At 46.2% G+C, this 24,704-nt stretch overlaps 7 protein-coding genes and 2 non-coding genes across 10 annotated transcripts in view; 5 read left to right on the forward strand and 4 right to left on the reverse strand.

Moving 5' to 3' along the window:
* Positions 1 to 2,068: 2,068 nt before the first annotated feature.
* Positions 2,069 to 3,937, reverse strand: LOC128272648 (thioredoxin domain-containing protein 9). The gene is made up of 3 exons (XM_053010490.1): positions 3,861 to 3,937; positions 2,980 to 3,533; positions 2,069 to 2,916 (listed from the first exon to the last, which is right to left on the reverse strand). The coding sequence occupies exons 2-3, from the start codon at positions 3,514 to 3,516 to the stop codon at positions 2,806 to 2,808; spliced, it is 648 nt and encodes a 215-aa protein (XP_052866450.1). The 5' UTR covers positions 3,517 to 3,533; positions 3,861 to 3,937; the 3' UTR covers positions 2,069 to 2,805.
* Positions 3,938 to 4,354: 417 nt separating this feature from the next.
* On the forward strand, positions 4,355 to 11,131 carry LOC128275637 (uncharacterized). Its single transcript, XM_053014209.1, has 2 exons — positions 4,355 to 4,866; positions 8,637 to 11,131. The coding sequence occupies exon 2, from the start codon at positions 8,637 to 8,639 to the stop codon at positions 10,260 to 10,262; it is 1,626 nt and encodes a 541-aa protein (XP_052870169.1). The 5' UTR covers positions 4,355 to 4,866; the 3' UTR covers positions 10,263 to 11,131.
* Positions 11,132 to 11,920: 789 nt separating this feature from the next.
* LOC128275640 (protein THEM6-like) lies at positions 11,921 to 12,619 on the forward strand. The gene is made up of 2 exons (XM_053014214.1): positions 11,921 to 12,120; positions 12,183 to 12,619. Exons 1-2 carry the CDS (start codon positions 11,982 to 11,984, stop codon positions 12,614 to 12,616), a joined length of 573 nt encoding a protein of 190 aa, XP_052870174.1. The 5' UTR covers positions 11,921 to 11,981; the 3' UTR covers positions 12,617 to 12,619.
* Positions 12,620 to 12,809: 190 nt separating this feature from the next.
* Positions 12,810 to 15,813, forward strand: LOC128275639 (protein THEM6). Of its 2 annotated transcripts, XM_053014213.1 has the most exons (3): positions 12,814 to 12,925; positions 13,506 to 13,950; positions 15,143 to 15,813. In XM_053014213.1, the coding sequence occupies exon 3, from the start codon at positions 15,146 to 15,148 to the stop codon at positions 15,734 to 15,736; it is 591 nt and encodes a 196-aa protein (XP_052870173.1). In that variant the 5' UTR covers positions 12,814 to 12,925; positions 13,506 to 13,950; positions 15,143 to 15,145; the 3' UTR covers positions 15,737 to 15,813. The 2 variants fall into 2 exon arrangements, with proteins under 2 accessions (XP_052870172.1, XP_052870173.1); XM_053014212.1 differs by lacking the exon at positions 13,506 to 13,950 and having other exon boundaries at positions 12,810 to 12,925.
* Positions 13,476 to 14,828, reverse strand: LOC128275638 (nucleotide exchange factor Sil1). The gene has a single exon (XM_053014211.1). It carries the CDS (start codon positions 14,799 to 14,801, stop codon positions 13,476 to 13,478), a length of 1,326 nt encoding a protein of 441 aa, XP_052870171.1. The 5' UTR covers positions 14,802 to 14,828.
* Positions 15,814 to 16,499: 686 nt separating the features above from the next.
* On the reverse strand, positions 16,500 to 16,663 carry LOC128275805 (U1 spliceosomal RNA). Its single transcript, XR_008269343.1, has one exon. It is a non-coding gene; the product is annotated as a U1 spliceosomal RNA (small nuclear RNA).
* An 869-nt stretch (positions 16,664 to 17,532) lies between these two features.
* LOC128274792 (glutathione-specific gamma-glutamylcyclotransferase 1) lies at positions 17,533 to 24,059 on the forward strand. Its single transcript, XM_053013099.1, has 4 exons — positions 17,533 to 17,923; positions 18,903 to 19,895; positions 22,579 to 22,614; positions 23,397 to 24,059. The coding sequence occupies exons 2-4, from the start codon at positions 19,680 to 19,682 to the stop codon at positions 23,916 to 23,918; spliced, it is 774 nt and encodes a 257-aa protein (XP_052869059.1). The 5' UTR covers positions 17,533 to 17,923; positions 18,903 to 19,679; the 3' UTR covers positions 23,919 to 24,059.
* Positions 21,921 to 22,084, forward strand: LOC128275804 (U1 spliceosomal RNA). The gene has a single exon (XR_008269342.1). It is a non-coding gene; the product is annotated as a U1 spliceosomal RNA (small nuclear RNA).
* LOC128274791 (26S proteasome non-ATPase regulatory subunit 13) overlaps positions 24,015 to 24,704 on the reverse strand; it is a 1,674-nt gene continuing 984 nt past the window's right edge. Inside the window, exons 4-5 of the mRNA XM_053013098.1 lie at positions 24,690 to 24,704; positions 24,015 to 24,625 (exon numbers count right to left, since the gene is read on the reverse strand). The exon at positions 24,690 to 24,704 is cut by the window's right edge and continues 139 nt beyond it. Coding sequence (XP_052869058.1) covers positions 24,140 to 24,625; positions 24,690 to 24,704 — 501 coding nt within the window. The 3' untranslated portion in view covers positions 24,015 to 24,139. The remainder of the gene's footprint in view (positions 24,626 to 24,689) is intronic.

Here is a 24,704-nt window from a genome sequence, read left to right on the forward strand (position 1 = left end):
CCGTTTCAAGTCTGCTGCACTTTAATTTCAAACTTTCAATTACGAAAAGAAAGCACAAACGGTGATGGTCGTTTTAGCTCTGTGGCCAGGATTTCACCTTCATTCAAAAGCACACTCGTCCTTTCCGATGACCACCAATTTCTTTGCACTCTCGCGTCGATGTGTGTGTGTGTATGTGTAGTTGCACAATGAATAAACTCTGGCACATTTCAAGCCCCGGAAACCGACATCACCGCAGACAGAGAGACTGACAAGGACGACGCGTCGAGACTGTGAGGAAAAAGAGATGAAGGATATATGATGTAATCGGTTTGCAAAACGCAATCTACCGCACCGCACCGGGCACGCTGCTGATTGCTTCATCATCGGAGCTTCTTCCGGTCCGGTGCGTTTTTGATGGTTTGTGCTTTTTGCGCAACTCACACACAAGACGTAAAAGGACGAAAACCGACCAATTTGAGGGCAGGCGTAACTTACTGGGCTTGGTTTCGTGAAATGATGCAGTATTGCTTTGCGAAATGGGTTTTTGATCTGCCAAAAAGGAACGTTCAAAAACACGTTTCATGACGCCGGATGCTGCGTCGTCTTAACCGGAGCGAAATGAACGTTAAATGAGCAATCGCGACAACCTACAGCCTGCCTGGATTGAAGGAAGCACACCATCGACAATTTTCAGAGCGTCGGTCCTTCTTTCTTGGTGGTTCAACGCGGCCGTGTATCGGCTGTGCTTACGCGTATCGCTAATTATCGTCTTCGTTGTCTACGCTGCGTTGAAGCTCTATTTTCATTCACAAGCGTTACGGACACGGCCGTCGGTCACATGAGTTCAGCGTAATTGGATTATCGTAAAACTTTTTTGTTGTCGCCTTCTTTTGCTCCATTAGCTTCAAATACGTACCCTGTAGAGTAGTATGGAGAGTTCACGGCGGAACACAACCACTTTCGTAACGTTGCTGAAGCGTACTACTTTGAAATGCAAACAACGGCCGCGAGGCAGCCAAGTATACTGTTGACAACACCACATGCACTACGGACTGCGCAGCCAATAGTGGCTTCATTGCGTGTCGAAAATTCCCAATACTCCGGAGAACGCACCGTCGGAGAGAGCAGCATCTCAAGGGACCGCAACAGAGACCGGAGACCGGAGACCGGAGACCGGGACCGGAAGGTTTTGCTCCACCGTGAAGATGGAGCTTGTTTCTCTCTCTGTCTCTCGCTCTTGCATGGCCTTCTTGTTCTTCCCTTCGTGTATGACGTACTCGCGAATCGCATGCTCGCGGATCGGCTATCGTCACCGACGTTTAAATTCGTACCAACGCGAAATGCCCCACATAAATTCCACGTCTGAGAGTCTGTTCGCGCATTCGTGCTGGTTTGAACTGAATAAGAACTAGAAGTCGTGCCGCAACATAGACACAACACCGGAGAGAAGCCCGAACAATCGCGATGCTCCAATGAGCTCTACGGCAATGATGATGATTATGGTGGGGGTGGCGTTCGACCCCTCAGATGCTCCTCGCTCTCCCGCGTGTAAGTCAAGATTCTAACACTCGTTCTATTGGTCCACCGAACGTAACCACCATCTGCCCTACGACGGTCGTAAAGTAGATCTTCAATTACCTTTAATTGGACTTACAGCTCAAATACACTAGAACGCAGACTAAACAAACGTACCGGGACTGCAAGTTCACTGTGCACGGGCCACGGACCCATACGATTCCGTCAACCGCAAACTGGTAAAGCGGATTGCGTGCGGATTGTTCGGCGGATCCTGCCACGGTTATTGGGGAGACGAAAAAGACGCAAGAGTACGCACGGAGAAGAAAATGACAAGCTGCCCCGCGGGTTTATGAGCAACAGTTCAGAAGCTAGCGCACATCAACAGTGGTGAAATTGATTGCAATGCGATGCGAAATTCGTCCAGCAAATCAATGATAATCTATGATAGAAACTACTATGCCTATTATTATTCTTTAAATGGGTGCCTAGTGCCTTTGTTCGCAAATAAACTTGCAAACTTGACTCATTACATAAACCGTTCAGCTACGAGAAAACGTTTTCGTGTGATTTATTAAAGGTACCAAGTCATCTGCATCAGTACGAACATCAGAATTGAATCCTTAATGTTAGGTTGCTTTCGATTCTAAATAACTTATTAGCGCTTCGTTTAACTCGGCCTTGGGACTTGCAAGCCATCCACAACGAGAGAGATAAACCAAACTTGTTTTTTGATTCTTACAAATAACCACTTTTCGATTGTTTCCCATGCGATACCTACAATCGCTGTTTTACTGTTACGTTACACGATTTTCGTTCTAGTTCTGTGAGTCATGTTAGTAAGTTAATGAAATGTAATAGAAACTAAAAATGCGCACCCGCAAAATACTTTGCAATTTTGAACCACAAGTCCAGAGAAGCCAATGAAACCATTCCAAGACAAACTATGCTGCTTGCGGTGCTTGTCTTAAGATGCACCATTTTTCGCTGGCAGTGTGAGATGGAAGTCCTTGTCCATTCGATACAAAACTAAGTCCAAAAACTAAGACAAACCTTATGACAAGGCTAGGGTACCGACGGTCTTAAGAAGCCTTAATTTTAGATGTCCTATTGAATGTAATAATCTTAATTGCAATGACAGCAGCATCCAACGCTTGTTGTGCTGGTAGTACGCCTAGCATAACGATGCACCGTTGTGCTGCTAATGCCAGACGCATGATCGACCAATAGACGGAGCCACAAGTTTTATCGCCTAACGATTGTGCTATAACATACTCCCACACCAAACACGTATTCCACCATCTCTTCTTAATCGTCAAAATCGATATCTGAATCGTCCGAATCGTAGCCCCCACGAATTGTCTTTTGATTGGCTGGCTTCTTTTGTTTCTTCACGTCCGGTGGCGTCAGCAGGTCACCCTAAAAAGTCAAGTAAAGGCTTAGAAACGGTTGGCAGCAACGGCATCGGTAGAGTATACATACAGCGTACTCGATCGCTCCGGACTGTGCGATACGCCATTCGAGCATTTCAGTACTGAAGTCATCACAGTTTCCCAAATCTGTGAACCCCACGATGTAGTCCTTCGTTTTGCTGTCCTTGATTAGCGCAATGCTCGGTATCACCTTGATGCGTAGGCGCTCGGTCAAAAACGGGCACCGTTCCGCGTTCACCTTACAAAACTTGGCCTCCAGGTGTTTCGTTGCTAGAATCTTCAGGTGCATGTCCACGATCCGGCAACGCGGAGCAGAGTCGCGATAGAAGTGGCAAACTATGTTGGCCGATTTTTTCGACATAGCAAAAAACTCTTTCTCATCCGCCAGCTCACTGTACTCGCCGTGTCCGTTGCTCTTCCACTCCTGACGCTGTTGTGCCTGTTTCTTCAGCTGTTGAATGCGCTGTTCACGCAACTTTTCCAGATCATCGGTATTGAGCGATTCCAGCCGACCAAGTTCATTATCAAGTTGTTTCTCCAGTAGTTCCGCGGCCGATACGATCTGGTTCTGTATCAATTGTTCCATCGTACGAGGTGTTGACGCTGCAATTAAACCAAAACGTGTTTCGTGAGGAAAGAACCACCGTAGGAACCGCACGGATAATTTTCGACGATTATGCCATATCAATTCAAAATAATATCAATTGATGCGCCTTTCTGAACGACTCCGTGTGCCGATTTTCAAAGAAATTGGCCAAACCGGCAGACCGGTCGATCAGGCAAGGGCCGCAGTGCCTACAATCGCACTTGGGGGCATCTGACAATCGTTTTTCCAATTTAACGCCAATCCAAGCGCTGCACTTCGTTCAAAACTGATGGTAGATATTGTTCACAAGTGAAAATTTCATTCAGACAAGCAGAAATACTTACAATTGAAGGATTTTTGTTAAAAATGATTTAATATTCTTTCCTGAACGTCCCGTTACTTCCACGGTGATGACTGATTTTACCGTTTCGCCGCTCCCGACGGCGATGAACCGGTTTGCTTTCCTGTTCTATTTGACATTTGGCTGAAACGCACGACTGCTCGAACGGTTCAATAATTAACTCTTCTTTTGGCTTTTTACGTTGCGTTTAGGAATTACACTTATCTATAAGATCTACGCCTAGTTCATTAGTCGAAAATATGTATGAAAAATATAAATTAAACGATTTAAACGGTAAAGTAGCGCAAGGAATTTGCTCTTGTTGCAATGTTTCGCTATAATCCGTTTTCGAGCAGAATATCAGGGTCAGGTACGAAAATACAAAGTCAGGTTTTTTAACCGGGAACCACGTTCGGAAATCGGTCGGATTCATAAAAACTGCCAGAGGCAGCCAGAATTTTTTTTACATTTTTCCGCCGTTGTCGAAGTACGTGCTGTTTTACGTGTTCCCGTTTTATTGCTTTGCTCGTCGTTTTAGTCACATCTCGCTCTAGCACCGTACTGAGAGCTCGAGAGCAGCTTCGTTACTCGTGTGTATGTATGCGTTTCCACCTTATTGCGAAGAGGAGGCCGCTCTCTTTGAGGAAAGGCCGCGCTTTCCACTCAACAGTCCGTTGTCCGTGTGGTGTGTATTTATGGTGAAAAAACTATAAAATTACTAAACGAATCAGCACATAATTCAGCAAAACAGTGGTACACTCTATGTGTGTACAGAAGTGTCGTAAATAAATCCAACAAGCCGTGCCGCCATTACCGCGAGGGCTTTGCTGATCGAAAACTGGTAGCATCTTTTGTGTGTTATCCTTGTTGCTTGTATCAAGTGTTCGCTCGTGTGTTTTGTGTCAACAGATTAGATCCTAAGTGTGTGACCAGCTATCTTTGTAAACAAAAATAAGCATTGAAAAGTTTGATCCACCCAACCCGCAGAAAGCCAGCTAACGCAGAAAACGGTAAGCTTTAAAAGGGAAACCAATGGCTCCGTTTGCCGGTGCCTTCTGTGGTACCTGTAAATGTCGAGTGCGTTTAATTTTTCATCGCCGATAAAGCCAACGATTATTTATAGTTATTTTCCGCCCGTGCCAACCTGCTACAACATAACATCGAGGTTATGTTCTGCCGCCATTTGGCGATTCCCGTGAAAAAGGGCACTTTCCGCAAAGGGAACGTCCAATTTGCTGCGTTCGCTTCGCTCTCGCGTTCTGTGCTACCCGGAAAACAGTGCCCTATCTTGCGGTGACAAAAATGGCGCACAAATAAGAACCCGTCCCAGAAGCAATTGCTGAATTGCTGTGGTACAAAATGATGCTGTGCGCTGACGAGCCAAAAGTTAGGAAAGAAAAATGAGTTAGCTCCCATTTTTATGCTGTGCCATTCTCGGCCGTTGGCGGAGGATCTTAGTTTGCAAGATGTATGTGTGATAACTGGTTCATCTTTTGCATACGTGTGTGAGTGAAGCATCAAGCGTTGCTCGAATTAAGGATGCCGTGCCTTTAGACGGGTACAGTATAGTCGAGGGAATAAATGAAGTGCGGAAACAAAAAAAACTACCTACCACTTGCTCATCGTCGCCAGGCAACAAATGCCGGGCGGAATAATTAAATCATACGATGTTACATTATGATATAGTGTGTTAGTTTTTCGCCAATTTGAACCTCATTAAACTGAAGTGAAGTTATTATAGTTATTTCCGAATTTTGAGAATGATTTAATTTCACAAAATCATGGTGTCAACAAGTTTTCACCTTTTTTATTTTTATGCCCAGCACAACACGGCTCTACAAGTACAGCTTCGTCTTCGAAACGCGTGTGACAAGGAAATGCAAAGCCGCCAAACAGCTTTTTCTTCGATCGGAGAGTAGCAATGCAAAGGGCCTGAGCTGCTTGTTTCCAGCCAGCACCTGATTTCAAGTTGCGCATTCGTGTGGGAAAAAGTTGGGAGAAGTGAAAACCAAGGGCGTCACTGGAGAGGGAAGACAGGTTGAACAGGTTGTGTGTCTTTCCGCTCCAGCAGCAGCATAGTTGGCACTGCTTTTATTTTGCTTCATTTCTTTATCGTTGCCATTTTTGTTTGTAAACATTTCGGCCAAAGAGCGAATTGGAGTGTGTCGACCACGCGACACAGTTTGCTGCGTTTGCGCCATTTATTTTTCAAACTTCAACTGCAAATATGTAGAATTTTCGATAAATTTATGCCTCCCAAGGAAGCAAGAATCAATAAGACGCTAAACATATTACTATGTTGTGTAGTTGCATTTATCATACCAAGCTACAATTGCCTGTCTCAATTAAAGTAAAGAACTGCAAACGCACGTGATTTTGGGAAGCAAAAAAGACCAGTCAGATAGTTTAGTACTCCCTTTTAGTGGGGGTTATTTTTTCAAGAGCGATCACACTCCCGCTTACTCCTCCACCCCATGGGACATTTTCAGAGCGTGGTGCGTGGTGTAATTAAATGTGAAATACTGTCAATTCACGACCACCACTATCATTCCCGTTATCGGCCGGGCTCAGCATCTGTGTGAGCGTAGTTAACGCGGAACAAGACACCGCAGTCGTAGACCTCGCGGTTTCTCAACAGTCGGCGGCAAGCCGTTGAATATTTATTTATAAAACCTGCAGGACGTGAGTAGCTTGGTTGACGATTGACTTGACTGGCTGTGTTGATAGTCTTGAGTAGATATATTACTTGAGATCCATGCATTAAGTGGTGTCAGGTCATTTTCCCACCATACACGTCGTCACAGACTTATGTTGTCTAGAGGAAGTTGCGACAGAAGCGGTACGAAAGGAGACACTTTCTCAAACTAAGGCCAAACATTTGAAGCACCAAAGGGACCAATGATATTGTTTTCTAGCATTGGATGGTGGCGGAGCACAACATACCTTCTCGGTACACATCAATGGCTTCTCGAGGTCTCTTTAAAAATAGTAGAGTACCCTTCGTGCGACACCCCTCTCTTCCGCTGCATCTTTCCTCTCGCAGAGAAGACTAATTGTGTGCTTGAATGAAACAATCAAACAAAACAAAAATTAGTGAACCGCGTCGGAATCGTCCCAGAACGAAACAACGCGCAATGGCAATAGTACCCCACGGCCTTACGTGTCGATTCGCGAATCCCATCGTTGGCGTTCGCAAACAAAATCAAATGAAACGGTACAGTTTTAGTTGAGAATTACAGATTTTTTTACACCTCCGCAATTGGTTCTGTTTGCGGCCGGTCATGGTCGTTGGAAGGCGTGCCTATGTTTAGAAATAAATAATCTTGCGGTGTGTTCTGCTGCTGTACGTGGTGAATTTGCATAACTCATGCGATAGGAAAGCATTGGGATAAATATTTACATAACGCTCTTTGAATGAAGCTTTCGCTCCGTTTCGGTAATGGTTTCGGGAGAGGGTCTTCGGGATTATTTTGAACACGTGCCACTAAAAACGTTTAAAATAAGTGCCTCGTCTTTCGATTGCTACGCTTTTTTACTACGTTTCAATCGCAGAAGACTTCGGCCCCCGACAATGCATCATTTAACTGTAATAGTTTTAGTTGATAAAATTACTAAGTAAGCAAATTTAAGCTCTTCTTTATTGGTTGTCGCATCGATTGCCACAAACTGCATTCCGATAGGTATATCATGGCCGCCTTGTTGAATGTTTGCAATGTATTCTTATTCTCGACATATACGCAACATCACAAACCTCCCGTTATGTGTCAATCGTTATGTTAATCCTTGGCATACTTTGTTTTCTCTTGCAAAACACGGAGGCGAGCATACTTCCTTCGCAATCTTGTTTTAGCGTTGATCGTTCTTTCGTATTCTTTTACTGATTGAGCAACGCACTCTAGATTAATGCTCTGCTCGATCGAACATCACAAAAGCCTATGCTTAAAAAACAAAGGAAGACGAAATCAAACCATCAATCAACTCTCGGGAGAGCGAATCAACTGCTCAGCTCTAGGGACCGACCGCCGAGGTTTATAAAAAAGGGGTACATTTAATACTGGGGGGCCGTGACAAATGTTTTCGGTACCGAGCACCGCCGACGCCCAGACCTGATAATGGAAGTGTTTCGTTTTGTGCGCGAGGTAGGTGCGGAGCGTTGTTTGTTGCACTCTTCGATTGTCGATTTAAATCAAACATAATCGCAGTCCAGATTCCTATGTTGCGTGTCGTTTCGTGTTTCCAGTCGTTCTTAGTCGGCATCCACTTGCGCCGTGAACGCGCAACTCTAGCATAGAGTAACATTGCGAGGCACAAATACTGTGACAATCGGCGACTTGTACTCCCCATTTGTCTCCCATTCGCGATCTTCTTCGTAGATTTTGTCGTTCTGTTATGTGACCAGTCGAATGTACATTGTTCGTTGGCGTTATAAGATACTTTACGGTCGGAAGTGGAGCTGGGCGGTTTTGTGCCGCTATGCTCCGCTCTGTGCGTACGGTTTGTGTGGTAGTATTGGTGCTCTCGCATACAAGAAACCATTCGTGGCAAGAATATCATAGCAACCGGCAATTGCCTCTCGCAGAGCAACTCAACAATTGTAACCCTTAGTTTAGTGGAGCGCGCTACACAATGATTCGCTCCCAATTTTCTTTCTCTTGCGCGCGGTAGCACAAGCTATCGTATTCTCCGCTCTTCGTCATGGCAGAATTCGCGATGAACCGCGAAAAGGGTTGTTTGCTAGACAGTTGATTTAATTCCCGTACGAACTTCATTTTTCCCGTAGATGTCGCTGCACGTTTCAAATCAGTCGACCGGGCGCCGCACGCCGCAAGTCTACCAGGGAGGATTCGGTGGTACGGCCGCGACGGTTGGAGGAGCCAATAATGCAACGAACGGTGCCGGAACCGGTCGTCCAACGAAGGCGAAGCAATCACTCATTCCGGTCGCTGTGGATCCAGGCACGGGCGTTGCACCATCGATGGCTTTGATAAATTCAGGCGGAAACAGCAACAACCCATCCACACCATCGAATGAAATGCGATATCAGCCTGACCATCTGTACGTCGTTGGTGCCAAACAGCAACAGCCCGAATCGAATGGCAAGGAATCTAAGAAGGCCACCAACGGAAACAACAATACGAGCTTTGCGTCTGCCTCGTCCAATGTTCCGGTCGACAAATCTGTTTTGGCGAAAGCGAGCAACGAAAAGGATAAGGATGCCACTTCCACCAAAGTTGGTACGGCGGCTCCAACCGAGAGTGTTGCTAAGGTACGCGACAGTCCTCGCTCAAGATCGTCCCAACAGAAGCAACTGGCAGAGGAATCGGTTGGTGGTGCTGCTCCTAAAACAACAGAGCAACAGAAGCAATTACCAGCCGTCTCAACGCCGAAACAGCAGCAACCGGCAGGAAAGCCGTCGGTTGTAGAAACTTCTCTGTTGAAAGAGAAACCGCTTAAAGGGTTCGCTGCCGATGGTTCCGAGATGGAATCGTTGCTGCTTGAGCCGTGGGACTACGAGGATTCACCAATGCCGCCATCAGTCAAGAAGACAAAACTGTTGCGCTACAGCGGTGGCGGAATGGCGCTGCACACTTCTTTGAACAAAGGATCGGGCGGTGATGGTGGGGACGTCAAGCTGGATCCGGTGATGGAACAGAAAACACCGGTGACCGATTCGCTGGAACAGAAGCAACAGCAACAGGAAATTGGGAAACCAACGGCCAGTGAGCAGTCTAGTGCCCCATCCACTCCAACCACCGGCGAGGAAGCCCTGATCAATCGTCCTCTACGCTCCATTACGGGTCGTCGGTCAACTCGTCCCATCAGCAACATTATGCTCACTCACCGTCGATCGGCAGAACAGATGAACGATTCTGTCTCGAGCTTGAACGTCACAGTTGGTTCGGACATTCACAACGACAGTCTGCGCACGCCTGTTTCCTCTTCCCGTAAGCGCAAGGATATAACCCCGGAGTCGACTTCCGATGGTCCGATGGAGGGACTAGAGAGTCCGAAGCGGGCACGCTTGGACTTCAGCGGTTTCCTCGGCCTTGTTGCCAGCCCCGTGACGATGCTCAAGAATCGTCTATCACGCGTGAAGCTTTACTCGTCCAGTACTCCAGTTGCCGGAAACGAACAAGGACTGGCCATCGAAGAGGAGAACCCGTCCAAAGTGGTCTCGGCGGAAGCTACCACCACCACAACCGTACCGGCCCCAGGCACCAACCCGGAAGACGGTAGCAGCAAGATAATGGAAGTCGACGTCGGTGAAGAAGCTAAAGAAAAGAAAGACACTGTATCGACAGAAAAATCCACCGATGATGAAGATCCGGCCACCGCCGACACGAAGGACGACGAGATACACGTGACATACAAAGAGAAACCGAATCAGTGGTGCAGTGTGATGTAAACGAGCATGACATTCTGCGGTTCTTCCGATGTTTTTTTTTCGGCAGGCAATGCATTAATCCTGTTTTAATTGATTTTAATTTCCTTTCCTTCATGGCAAACGTACTGATCGTTTCCTTCACTGTAGGCGAAAATTCACATGTAATGAAACTTCGTGCTTTCTGATTCTAGTTTGAATATTCCTCTTCGGTTTTTCTGTCTTTCATTTACGTAGTGATATGTATTCAAACCTGCCGTTAATGTTCACTTTCCTAATGCCAAAGGACCTTTGGCACCTTGCTCATGGGAAAGTTTTTTTTTTGTCAAACATGTCCATGAACTAAGAAACAGGAAGAGGCCATTTGTTGTTCGGCCTTTATCATCCTTAGGTTTAGGTCTTACAGATACTCGTATCGAAAATAATAAATATTGTAACAGCAACGACATTGTGTTGGCGGACTTCAGAACACGTAACAGCTTAGCCAACATCAGCTCTTGACGGGGTGGATTCGTCGATGCATCTGTAGTACTCAACCTGGATCCGAAACGAATCATTTATGTAGTACGGCAGCGTGGCTCGCTCACTCGATACAGGAGAAACCGAACTTGTGTTCTCCCCCATAAAAGGTAGTAAAATGTGGGGCGGCAAGGAAACATAGAATATCGAAGAAAGATTTAGATGACATCAATCAATTATGGTTTTAATGGAATGGTTGGAAATAAGTTGTAATTGTACAACCGGCGATATACAACATGTCGTGATTCTTGCAATCATTTATAAGTAGAATTACTAGCTATGAATAGAAAACACACACGTTGTAGAATGGATTTCTTGAATTTGTTGTATTTCGCACAAACCTGAACAATGAAAAAATAAAACAAACGACCCATTTCCTAATCCAGTTTACTAGTTTGTTTCATTTTCAAACTTTCGAACATATTCTTTCTACATACTTGCAACACAAAAAAGTCAGTTTTTTCCGTCATTGTTCTCAACTAGAAAAACGCTCTCTCGCTGGGCCAACGTGAATTGCATCATCCTTATCATCCTCAGGTAAATCTTCATCGGGCTTATAATCGATTTTAGGTTATAGTGAAGCTCAATAGCGTAATGAGCTATTGAGCCTAAAACAGTTCATTTACAGCGCCAAACACTATGTTACCGAGAAGAAATGGTATTTAGATTCCGTAAAAACACTGCTCGTGACGATGCATACGAACCAAACTGATTCATGCATAGCCTGATTATCTTTGCGCGGCTATTGTATCTAATCGCCCAACGATATCAGAGACACTTCCGCCAATAGCAACCTTTACACCGTATTATTCTAATAAAAGATAGCGTTTCAGTTGAAAATGTCGCGTGCCGTTCAAGTGCTTATAGTATCAAATCAGCCACCAAGCAGGGTGAACGTGAGTTTGCGTGGTGTTTCGTCGCATTGAAATCGGCAACGGACAGGTTATCATAGGTACTTGCTACTTGGTAGTGGATGCTTTCAAATGCTTCACCGGCTCCGGAAGATCATATCCTGAAATACATCAAGAAAACCCGCCAAAAAGGAATGTTTTCAAACTAAGCACATCTGGCCGCCAATTTGACAGCGCTTTCTGCTTTAGGACGCGGTTTGTTTTGCATAATATTGACAAAGGGTTGGTGTTCACTCGCGACTATCATTGTAGAAGGGACTCAATCAACCAATTCTAGTGGATTAGCGGAAGGGACAAACAATTTGCCAGCAACATGTGGAGTTTAATCGCGGTGGTGGCACTGTTGTACGCCTTGTTTGACGTGAACTACTTCATACGAGTGGCGTTCACCATTCTCCACGCTATGCTCGTACCGGCAAAGATAAAGGTGACCGATAAGCATACAATCTACGGTGAGTTTCCTGCGGTCACCAACCTACGGTATCACTAGAGTACGAATGTTTCGCTTCCACAGGATTCTGCACAACGCAGGACATCGATTTCCTGCTGAACCACATGAACAACGCCCGGTATCTGCGCGAACTGGACTTCTGCCGCTTTTACTGGTACGCCCGAACCCGCTTCTGGCCGTTGGGGAATGCCAAAAACCTGCTTCAGGGTGAATGCATGGTGCGGTATCGACGCATGCTGCCCATCTTCAGGCCCTACAAAGTCGAAACGAAGATCAGTTGGTGGGATGATAAGTCGATTTACTTTGAGCATAAATTTATCACACTTCACGATGGGTTCGTCCGCACCGTTGCCTACTCACGACAGCGGGCTATCGGCACATCGCTGCTTACGTACGTGCAACGGTTTCCGGAGTGCCGCCAGCGGCCGGAACAACCGGCAGTTCTAAAGGCGTGGATCGAAGCCACCGAAGCGAGCAGCCAAATGCTGCGCAAGTGAAACGTGTCGGAATATCGCGTTCGATGCAGAACAACCCGTTAGCTTTTGGTGCTGATCGCTAACATAAGAGTATGCGTGTACCTGTGGACAGGTATTTTACACGAACGCACCGCAACGCACACACTGCCAAAAGTGCGATCATGTTTTCGTGGCACAGTCAGGAGCCCGCGACCCAAACAACCTATCAGTCTTGCCGCGATCGTTTCTCTGTGCTTGTTAACGGTGTAGGACAAGTCTCGACCAGTGCTGTGGCAGACGATCTAACGATTTCATTTGAGTTTTTGCTGCCAGTTACTAGTTCCAAAATCCGTAAGTCGCGCATCTGCAATGGTAATGAATTTACACGGCCACCCTTGAGCGGAATTGCTTTCGCAGGGACAGGGTTTAAAGTTCATGTTGCAGAAAAACATGTATGATGTGCTCCACAGAGTTAAGAAACCTCAGTAGAAATCTTAAATAACTTAATTTGCTTGACTGGAAATAGTGGAGAGGAATGTGAATTGACTTTCCCCAATAAGAGAAAAGCGCTAAATGTTGCTTCAGTTTAAGGCAAACGAAGCGGTTCTTAGTTGAAAATAAAGATACCCCTGTGACGTAAAGAACCTGTTGCACGTTGACGAAAGAGAAAATGTTCAAGTTACATGTTGTCGATTTTTGTGTGTGTTCCGAAGGCCTAGGCTTAATACGGAACTTTCAGATAGCTTTCGTCTGGCCATGAAAAATGTTGAAATGCCTGTTTTGATAAATAGTTCGATTTCGAGCAAACTGTGAAAACATCTAAAAGCGGACTATAATAGAAGCTGGTCTTTGTTCAATGCAATAAATTATTTATTTACATCCTATCTCTAGTCGTAAGAGCTCATAATTCATCTTTTGGTGGTCCGTACAGCTCGTGGACGAATTCGTCAATGTTACGCCGAATTTCTGTCCGATACTCGACCAGGTCGCTGACGTCCAATCGATTGTCCAGCGTGTTTCGGAGCACTAAGAGCGTATGCCGAAGGCGAGGATCCTCCGACCAGTATTGCTGACACGGTACCATGCTCGATCGCATGGCCTTTATCGCTTCGTCAATCAAATTTTCCTCCGCCAGGAAAGTGGATCGATGCAAGTGAAAGAATTCTTCGGCATGTTTGCAGAATTCGGTTTTCTCCAAGCTCTCAAGAAGCTGCGTGGATCGGTACTGTTGGGCCGTTACTTGTTCTGTTTCACCTCGTCCCGTCACACTTCGGTAGTCTTCCAACAAATCCGCAATCAGCTGTAAAACTTTCACCTTGACCTTTAGCTCGACCGGTTTCTCCAAGACGCCATACAGCAAACTGTAACCATGTGCGGTAAGCAATTGCTTCTGGGCAAACGGGAACTTTCGCACCAAGCTACCGAACGCGTACAGTGCCGCAGAAACCTCGTCCGACGATGTGGCTCGGCCAAAGGCCGCCAGCAGCTTGGCACTACCGTCGCGTTCAAACAGCGACACCTTCGCTTTCGGATTATTTTGCAGAAGCGTGCCCAAAAGTACAAGCGCTTGAATTCGTATGCTAGTGTCGGTAGTACGATTCAAGCTTGGCCATATGATGTTCTCCACTCCGCCACGATCGATAAACTCCACGGCATTATCTATCTGATGGGCTAGGTAACGCAGGTCTTCGAAGACCGTGTCCAACTCTTGGTGGCGCTCATTGGATGCTCCTGGGAGCAGCTCTTCAAAACGGGCAAACAGCGTGGCCATAATTTCACTGTCCGTCTTTAGCTCCATATTTGCGTCTTTCAATTCTTGTTTTATCTGATCGTAGCTTTTACGCGGACCGCCATTCGTTTGATCCTCTTCTTGATCAAAGTCATTTGCTGGGATGTTCCGTAGACCCTCCTTGAGGGCTGCTAGGTCCATTGGTTCCATTGCTCGATCAACGCCGTGATCCTTTACTTCCTGCCCGGCCACAAGTGACAGTGAGGATTCCGCACCCAAAGCATGTGATGAACTCGGTTCGGTATCTAAAAGTTTCGCTTCCTTTTTGCCAGTGGACAGGTTGATTCTAACGTGCAAACCTGCCGGGATGGGTTGATCTTCTGCAAGCTCCTGCCATTCGCTGGTGGGCACAAAGTTCGTCTCGTTCGAATCTGTAACTTGTGACCAACAGATCAAAAACGCTGCTTCCATTAGCACCAACGCACTTTTGAACTTCATTTTTGTATCAATGCTTAATTTCGCCAATCTCAGAATTCAGCGGCAGTTGTTTATGGTATCACGAACTATCGGTGAGCTAATGATTCAGATTTTCCGAGCCCCACGATTTATAAAAATGGGGAAATACACGTCACGGAAACCGAAACATTATGCACTCCGCCGCTTGAAATGTGGATGAAATGACATTTCCGTACGTAAACGAGGCACATTCGAGCACTAGGGCTGTAAACAAACTAATTTCGAGCAGTTTGAGTGGTCGAATAAATAACGTAGGGGATGCTGGGGTTCTACGATCAAACCTTGGGTTTATAAGAGAATTTTAATATGGTTTTTCTTTTCAGATAATGTTTTCCTGTCTGTTTCTCGTGAGCCTGCTCGTACTGTACATGGTTTGGGATGTAAACTACTTCCTCCGGTGTGTCGTTACTCTGGGGTACGGAATGCTGTTCCAGCGCAAACGTAAGGTAACGGAGGAAACGTCGATCTATAGCCTCTGCACGACACAGGACGTGGACATATTTATCCGCCACATGAACAACGCGCGGTACCTGCGTGAGCTGGACTTTGCTCGGTTCCACTTCTACGGCCTGACCGGCATTTACGGAAAAATCAAAGCAAAACGTGGAGGTGCCGTACAAGGAGCGTCCAGCGTGCGCTACCGGCGAACGATTCCCATCTTTAACGCGTACAAAATCACTACAAGATTAGTCTGGTGGGACGAAAAGGCTATCTATCTCGAGCAGCAGTTCGTGACGCTAGCCGATGGATTTGTACGCGCCGTGGCCATGTCGAAGCAGTGCATTACCAATGTAAACGTCCTGGAGCTGATGAAGGAATTTCCGGGTGCCGAACAGCGGCCCGAAATGCCCGAGGAACTGAAATTGTGGCTAGATTCTATCGAAACGTCCAGTCAGAAGCTGCGTAAAGACAAGTAGATGTTTGGAATGGCATATATTATATTTATGTTTATGTGGGCATTACGGTGGAATCATGTGGGTTTATAGAGGATTGTGCTCTGACAAAATCGTTCAAATAAATCGATTAAGTAAAAACAAATAAAAGTGTTTTTTTTAAACACAGATAGGTGGATGGAAGGAGATGGAATTTAAAACTACAATCGCCTCTTGGACCAATATTGTTGATTGAATTTGGATTTATTACTCGTAGCGTATATTTTTTCGTTTGGTTTCGTCTTGTTTAACTGAATGGTTTGATAGAATTAGTCCTATGTCTCCAATGATACTGTGCATTTTATTTTCTACGAAAGATGACGGCAACAAATATTGCAATCTCATGAAACAGATGAAACACAATCAGCAGTCGTAATAACACACGAATTTCCTTAACGTTGTATTTAATAAGCTGAGGACCAGTTTTGATTGATTTATTGATTTCGGGATATGCAACAAGAACGACCAATGCCGTTATCGCTTTTATCTTATTTGTTTCAAAGGGAGACACGTTCGTTGATGTTTATTGTTAGCGCAACCCGCAAAGCCTTCGTATTTGACTTACTCGAGATTGATCATCGCATCACATTTTTTTAAAGAAACAAAACAAGAGAATCTACTTTGAATAACATTCAGAACCGAACGAAGTAAATCGTTCAACTAAGTAAAAACAGACTTTAAATGGGATGCATTGAGACATGCAATCGTAAAGCCTGATTTCTACATTCTACTTTCAATTCGATTATGAGCGGGATGTGCGCGGACGCACTTCCCGGCTACCAAAAATTGCGCACACGAGTCATCCACATGAGGGATGATCGCAGGGGTCAACCCAACCGAAGTGCAATGGAAGGGCCTCACCCTGGGGGAACCGCCTTAGTGATCACGGTAACCCCTGTACCAGGTAAGTATGCTGTTTCGGGATTCATTTCGCTCAGCCCATCCCGACGTCGCCTGTAGCGCTAGCGATGGATAACAAATTTCTAGGATAACGTTGGAAAGGACAAGGTTCAAAGCAGCATTCCGAAAACCCACGAACGTAACACACTAGTAACATTTTTAAATGATTTCTTGGTTGGGTTGCACGCAACGCAACATAACATTTTAGAAAATTATAAACATTTTAGAAAGAAACACTTGAAAGGAAAATAGATCAAACTACCGTTTGACTACCAACGTAGTCGAACAATTGCAGAGCAACCCGATGAAGTTATTGCGTCAGCCGATTCATTCATGGCTGGTAGTTGAGACGACCAAAGGAAAACGCAGGAAGAAAATGTTTCGCGAAAAACAGCCTCAAGAGACAAAATGAAGCGACGACGGTATCGAACGGACGCACTGTGGGGAATTTGTATGGAATAAGCGGACATATTTGGTCTTAGGAAGAATCTACGGTTTTTTAACGTTTTTGTTTTCTTAGCATGTGTTTCCAGTGAATTCAACATTTTATGTATAACAAACGCGTTTAAATATGATAAATATGATAAATAATAATGAATATGATATGATTATTATTATTGATCCCCGTATGGATGATGATGAATTATCGTAGTTCGAAATCATTATTTAAACTCACTCATACTCATCATTATACACATCTCATTATTTGAACTCATAGCTAACTTATCTATTCTAGGAAAATATAACAAAAACCATCGCAATTGAACTTGATTTATGACCGCCTATTCCCCATAGTGAGACGAGTGGTTCATCCGTCGAACATCGTTGGGTTTAGGCTGAATTGCAACCAACAAACCTCCGCAAACGTCTACAGTCTAGTAGAACGATTTGTTGGTGCTGCTAGTCCGATCGTCGCCGTGTGCCTTGCTGGCGAGGGGAAGAAAACTGAGAAAACAGCACAGAGCCATTTGCCAAACAACGTACTGTGCGTTTTGAGGACGCCGAAAATAAATCGCTGATAAAGTGCCAGTGCGCCACATCAAGGACTCGCGCGGTGCTCGACGCGGAGTTTGCCGCAAGTGCAAAACATCGAACCGTCGCCTACTTTTCCTCAGTGTCCTTGATTAACGTATAGTTTTGCACCATGGCTCTGTACGTTGCCAATTGTTGTGGTTGTGTGTTTTGTTAGTGTAGTGTGCGGTACCTTGTTTTCTTCTCGTCAGCATGGCAGCAGTGCGGAAGAAACGGAGCACTAGCTCGCAAGCGCATCGGGTAAGTGCCCGCCCTGACCTCTTGCTCTAACCCTTTTGCCTTCACCGGTAGTTAGTTCAACCAAGTTCATGGTCACGGGTTATGCCATATGGAGACTTTTGTGCTTATTGCTTAGCAATTTATGGTCCCAGATTGGAAAATAATAGATTGAGGATAGCGAAAAGATGCCATTCGCACCATTATCAAGTGCATCAACTTGGGAGAAATACGTGTGAACGTCACTAATGAACGCGCCCTGTTTGACATTCCCTTTGTGAAAGCGGCAGAGAGCGTCATCGAGAAAAGTTCATCCCACGCGCATCGGGTACAGTGAAAGGCGTTGTTGTATGAGCGCCTTGTGGGACCACGTGCTCGAAGGATACATATTTAATCGACACAGTAGGTTCCTTGTCGTTTCAATTTGCTCCCGCTTAAGATAAGTCTGCTCCGGAAAAGACTGGATTAATAAAATTGTTAAAAGTACTATGACAAAACCGATCTACGGTTTCCGTATCGGTATCTCTCTTGGCCGGCGGGACCGCGTGTCTTTAAATGGGAATGATTTTGCTATGTTTCCTTTTTTGATTACTTATGCGGACGCACTAATTTAGGTAAATGTACGCCCCAACACACTGAAGGCAACGGAGACACACTACTGAGCGTTGGCGGAGAGGGGTGATTGCTTTTTATTAGGTTCGCGCACGAGCACGCGCACAAATGGTGTGCGCTCGCCACGCGCGCGCTTGGACACACGCACACCAGGACGGTGTCGGGCCCCGTGTTCGTGTTCCGTTTACTGTGTGTGAGGTGTATGTGCTTTGTCTTTGGTTGGGCAGGGCACCCACGATCCGCGGATCCCTTCTCTGCGCTGCCCCAACGTTTTAGTAGAACCTCTCTTGGTGGTGGTGCTCGAAGGGGCCCTCTGTGTGTACCGATTACCAGTACGAACTAGCGACTGATGTGAATTTATTTACCTTTTTCCACATGTGTGTTCCTACAGAACATGAAGCCTCCATCCGCTGCTAGTAAACCGGGCAGAGCAGTATCCATCTGCTTACGGACATCCGAGTCAGTAGACTTGTTTAAACGAGCCGCGCCGGCCGCAACAGTCGCGACAGCGCTGGGAAGGCTACATCCGGTCACGCTGGAGCTGAACCAACGGCAGCATCAACACCTCCATCATCGCCATTTCCACCAACGGAAAAGACCTGACGGGTTGGCGACAATAGCACTCTAGCGGCGAGAAGAAACGGGAAATCGTAGGGACATCCACGGATCCAATCCAAGTCTTTAGATCTAGACGCTGTGGTGCGCCGAAGAAATCGAAACGTGCTCGTTAGTGACGCAAAGTGTGAACGACCGCCTCAAAGAATAGCAAAGAAAAAATATAATAAAAGGACTTTGTTAGCGCCACAAACACACGCAACGTGGGTGCCGGTGCGCGCGTTGGTCCTCGCAAGAGTACGAACAAACAAGTCCACTTAGCGAAGTAGTGCAAACCACCGATCAGAGGTCACCATCAGTAATCATCGTGCGCATCATTTTGCACACGATCACGAGCAAGGCGTGTGTGCGCTTCCTTCCTCGTAGCGGGGCGAGAGATAAAGTGTGTCACAGGAAAATTGCGCTTCGCCATCCCTCTTTTGCGCCCGACCTTGCTTGCACCTTGTGTCCGTAAGTGAGCTCGTGTGGTACCGTACCAAACAAATCGGCCATCGACGAGCGGCGTAACAAACACGCCAAAGGCATCCCAGAACACTTCTCCTACGTTAGCCCGATGGATGCGGAAGGACTGCTGGATCCGGCCGCAGCTGCTGCTGCTGCCGCCACTGGCAACAATTCTGCAACCACCCCTGCTGTGTGGGTTTTTGGCTACGGATCGCTTTGCTGGTATCCTGGATTCGACTACTCTGACTGCATTACGGGCTACATCCGAGGATATGTTCGCCGGTTCTGGCAAGGCAACGTAACGCATCGTGGCACCAGAGAACAGGTAAGCGACCACCATCCGTGAAACCCTTCACCGTCACCTGAAACAACACAATCAGACAGGCCGAAAAGACCTAGACCTTCGTGCAAGGCGAGATTTTTCGCGCACTCTATCGTTCTCGCTGCCCGCACGAAGAGTCGCGATATTCTCGCGCCGATTTACCGATTTACCGATTTTGAATACTAACACCACCATCCCACATAATAGAAGTTCCGTCTGGTGACGATAACAAATCGAGCGGCACGAGAGCAACTTTGTCGCAGTCTATTTTTGTTATCGCAAAAAACAACCACGGCGTATCGCCGCCCATACGGATTCTCTTCTTCGACCTGTTCAACCTGTTCGAATGTCTAGTGTGTCGGCCCACACGCGCCTAGCATTCCGTCACACGCGGGCGCGACACGGGTTTCAACCGAAACGAATGAGAGAGAGGCCGAAGAAAGACAGAGAGTTCTAATACACACATAGTAGCGATACTGTTTGTAAACAGTATTGGCGGCAGACCACGGAACATGCTGGTTAGATCAAAGGGTATCGTCTATCGATCGTCTAGCGATCATCCGCTATTATTGGCGGACACGCTTCTTTAAGAATTGGCGATCTGGATGCAAAGAAACGGGCAACAGTAGTCGTAGGCAGGGCTCGATAGTTGAAATAGGGCGTCTTAGATGCGACCCACACTCATGTTCGTTCGAAAAAGACCTTCGCACCTGCAAAATTGCAGTTTTATCGGCCAAAAGGAACTGCCATGTTCAGGTTGCTGCAGCACCGCATTGTTTTCGGCCGCCACACATGGTGAGTGGGTTTTGTTTTCACAAAAGTCGTTAGGCGATTCCGATCTACGTTCCGACACGTGCCAATCGGGCGGCTACGGCCAGATGGCGTACGGTGCTTATGCAACAACTGCACTGCCAGCCGAATCAACAGCGGCGGGTGGTGTGAAGCTATCGATCGGGGGAGGCACGAGAAGTTACTAGTATTTGCAATACGAATCCCGCTATTCTGCTCGTGAATCACATTGTAAGATTGTTAATTTTACTGATAAGCTTCATGGCAAGGCTGCCTGCCATGGGAACATATGAAGAGTAGGTGAAAAGGGTTGAGCTGATAACCTATTTTCGCACTACGGCCAGGGATTGATCGAGTAATATTGACGGCGATTACGCTCGTGTTAACCTTAGGACCTGTCGCTTTGAAAACACGATCATCTCGAAGACTCTAACTAAGAGTCCTTCCTTTCCAACTATTTCGGCGTCGCTAGGCCTTACTGCTCGAAGCAGTTTCTTTTGTTTAACGGTTTCGAAATAAAATGCAAGCTAAGAGGGTTAAAATTTTCATCGTTTGACGAAAATTACGAAAATGCTTCGAGAAACACCCACCAAAACATGTCACAGAATTGTCTTACGATGTTTTCCCCAGAAACCAACGATGTTTTATTCATACTCCCTGGGCCATGATTCAATTGGTTACCCAATTTTACATTTTTTTCGTAAACGTGTAATACAGACCTGTCTGTATATATTATAAGAAAATGCTTACAGAAGCTGCGATCGTCACTCGTTGGCCAATTTCTGCAACACATACTTGAGATGTGCAGATGCGAGTGTTATGAAATTAAACTTTCCCTTTTCTCGCTCCGTAACTGCAGTGTTTCTGCGATAAAATTGCAAAACAATATTTTACAGCATTCGTAATAAAGATTTAACCTTGGCAAAATTCAACTAAAGTTGAATTACACCCCCAAGCGTTCGTTGGCTCCGCACGGGTTTTTCTTGTTTCGGCTACCTAAACAGGATAGAGTTTGGCTAGCCTGAAACTACCTGCCAGCAAAAATAAAAGCAATTATAGCAAGGGACCGGCCAAATAATTTCCATGTATGCGTGTTCCAAATGGGATCGATGCTTAGGGTATGGCCAGAGGAGACGAACGAATGGCAAAATTGAACCAACCAGTCGAACTGGACATTATCCATCGCTAGCGCAACAGGCGGCGTCGGGATGGGCTGAGCAAACCGAATCCCGAAACAGCATACTTACCTGGCACAGGGGTTACCGTGATCACTAAGGCGGTTCCCCCAGGGTGAGGCCCTTCCATTGCACTTCGGTTGGGTTGACCCCTGCGATCATCCCTCATGTGGATGACTCGTGTGCGCAATTTTTGGTAGCCGGGAAGTGCGTCCGCGCACATCCCGCTCATAATCGAATTGAAAGTAGAATGTAGAAATCAGGCTTTACTATGGCTAACCGGGCTATGTCCATCAAATTTAGAGTCTGTTTTTACTTTGTTGAACGTTACGGGTTCTGAATGTTATTTAAAGTAGATTCAAACAGCTCTTGTTTTGTTTCTTTAAAACAAATTTGATGCGACGATCAATCTCGAGTAAGTTCGCCCGAAGGCATTGCGGGTTGCGCTGTAACAATAAACATCAACGAACGTGTCTCTCTTTAAAACAATTAAGACAAATGCAAAGACGATATTGATTGTTCTTGCCCTTTCAGACGCATCAAACGTGTGTCGTTCTTCAACTATACGTCACCGATCCTGGCGTCATCGAATTCCGATTGAAATGGCTCACTATTATGTATTCCTGCGTCTTGCCGAAGACGTTACACACACGCATTCCTTCTTACGGCATACCTTACGCGCGTCTAATCATCAGTTGGTTTTCCCTTTTTTTGTCTTCCAGCCTGGTCGCGTGGCTACTTTAATCGAGGACAAAGAGGTAAGTTTAACCCCAGTGTAATGAACACCATCATCGTCATCGTGGATACCAATCTAATGGGATCACATTACGACAGGATGAACAGATATGGCAACATTCTCTTTAAAACCTTGTGTTGTACTGTTTTTATGATGCAGATTGAGTTGCATTGTAACGGTCGACGGTGCCGTTGTAGGTGTGTAATGGCGCCAGGTTTCGCGTGGCCACTTTTGTCGTGCAGATGAAGCAGGCAGGTACTGCGCTGGTTATTTTCAACTCTGTCATAGTGGTAGGATTTGTTTGTTATATCTAACAGAGCTTCTTCTAAAAGAATCACGTCGCCGGAAAGGGTCAATAAAAAAGGGGTCGCAGTTCCTTCTAAGTAAGCCCCATTGTGTAGAGCGGAAGCCGAAACTCCCGGTTCTCAACATTACTGTAGTAATTTGGCTTATTTGCACCACAATTGTCTAAGCTCCTAACCCGTTCGAGAGAGGAACTTCTGACGGCTGCAATATGGGGGATTGATTTACATCCTGAACACTTTCTGTCCTAGGCCCGGGGACTTTTCCCATGGTAAGCTTCAGTTGCAGAAGCTGGCAGAGTTATCGGGTTAACTCGTATGGCACCACGAGAGTTGAGCTAGAAAGAACCGCTTCATCTGCTGCCCAACTTGTTCGCCGAATATATAACCAAGGAGTAAAATTTCAGTTCTAGCGATGCGTAACAAAGCATTCAACATTGGCGGAACCTTATACCAGTCATAAGGTCAGGCATTTATGAATTTTTCTCACCATCTCTTGCAGGGTATCACTTGGGGCTGCGCATTTAGGGTAACCGGAAGAGATGCTTTAGACTACCTCAGCCAACGCGAGTGCACTTTGGGTGGGTACGCCACGGAGTATATAAAATTCTATCCCCGCGTCGCGAGCGAACAATCGGGCATCAGCGGCGAAGCATTTCCGACGCTTGTTTACATTGCAACACCAAAGAACGAGTATTGGATCGGTGAAGAGCCCGTGCTGGTGACGGCGCGGCAGATTGTGGAATCACGGGGCCCGAGCGGCCACAACGTTGAGTACCTTATTCGGCTGGCGATGTTCATGCGGGACGAATTGCCGGGAGCGAGCGATGAGCATTTGTTCGAGTTGGAAGGGCTCGTCCGGCGGTTTCTCGCCGAAGCAAACATAAACGTCGAACAGTTGATGGTGGGCAACACAACGCTACGTCGCATTCGTCGCGATGCACACGAGGAGGTGCGCCGGCACGTAACATTTGAGTACACATCGCGTGTTCCTGATACCAAGCTGCGTTGCTTACATATTTAAAACTCATCTTCCACTGCCCGTTGGGAGCTACATACGTACATACGGTTAACAAAAGCGCATCAAGTTCAGTTTCTAGTGTTTAAGCAACGTGTAACCGATGACAACAATGTTTTATGTTATAATGAAATATAGAGTCTTATTGATTTATTTCGGTGTAAACGTAATGGTGGATGGACGAAAGAACGAATTAGATCGCCCACTAGCATTACCACACGTCCCGCCTAGTTTGTGAGGATTTCACTTGCTCTGCTTTCGATCAGTTGTTCCATGGACGTTATCGACGACATCCAGGTGTCCAACGTTGATGCCATACCGGCCACCTGCTTTCTGTCGAGCACTCGGGGCTGCACCCAGGTCATGTTCACTACGCCCGCCACTTCGTCGATAGCGCCTTTTACCAGGCCTTGTGCTAGAGCCTTCATGATGAGTATTTCTACTTCCTTGATGGGTAGCTTCGCTTCCTTGGCTATTTCCTCGAACGTGATGGTACGCTTATTCGCTGGTCGCTTGAAAGTCATCTCCATGAGGCACAGCAGTGAGATCTTTTGCCGCAGCTTCACTTCCTGGGTGGCAAGATCAGCAATCGAGCTCCATTTGGGCTTCATCTGCTCAAATTTGACGATATCGCCCGAGTTGAATGCACGCAACAGCTCCACCAGCCATTCATTTTTGGTGCCATTCAACGATTCCAGGATTGGATGAGCAAGCTGAGTGCGAAGAAATAAAACTAAATTAGCCAACAATCGCACACATGGTATAGTTTTTCCATACCAACTCTCCGATATT

The sequence above is a fragment of the Anopheles cruzii genome, chromosome 3 (assembly GCF_943734635.1).
Source record: "Anopheles cruzii chromosome 3, idAnoCruzAS_RS32_06, whole genome shotgun sequence".
In the NCBI taxonomy this organism is placed as follows: domain Eukaryota; kingdom Metazoa; phylum Arthropoda; class Insecta; order Diptera; family Culicidae; genus Anopheles; species Anopheles cruzii.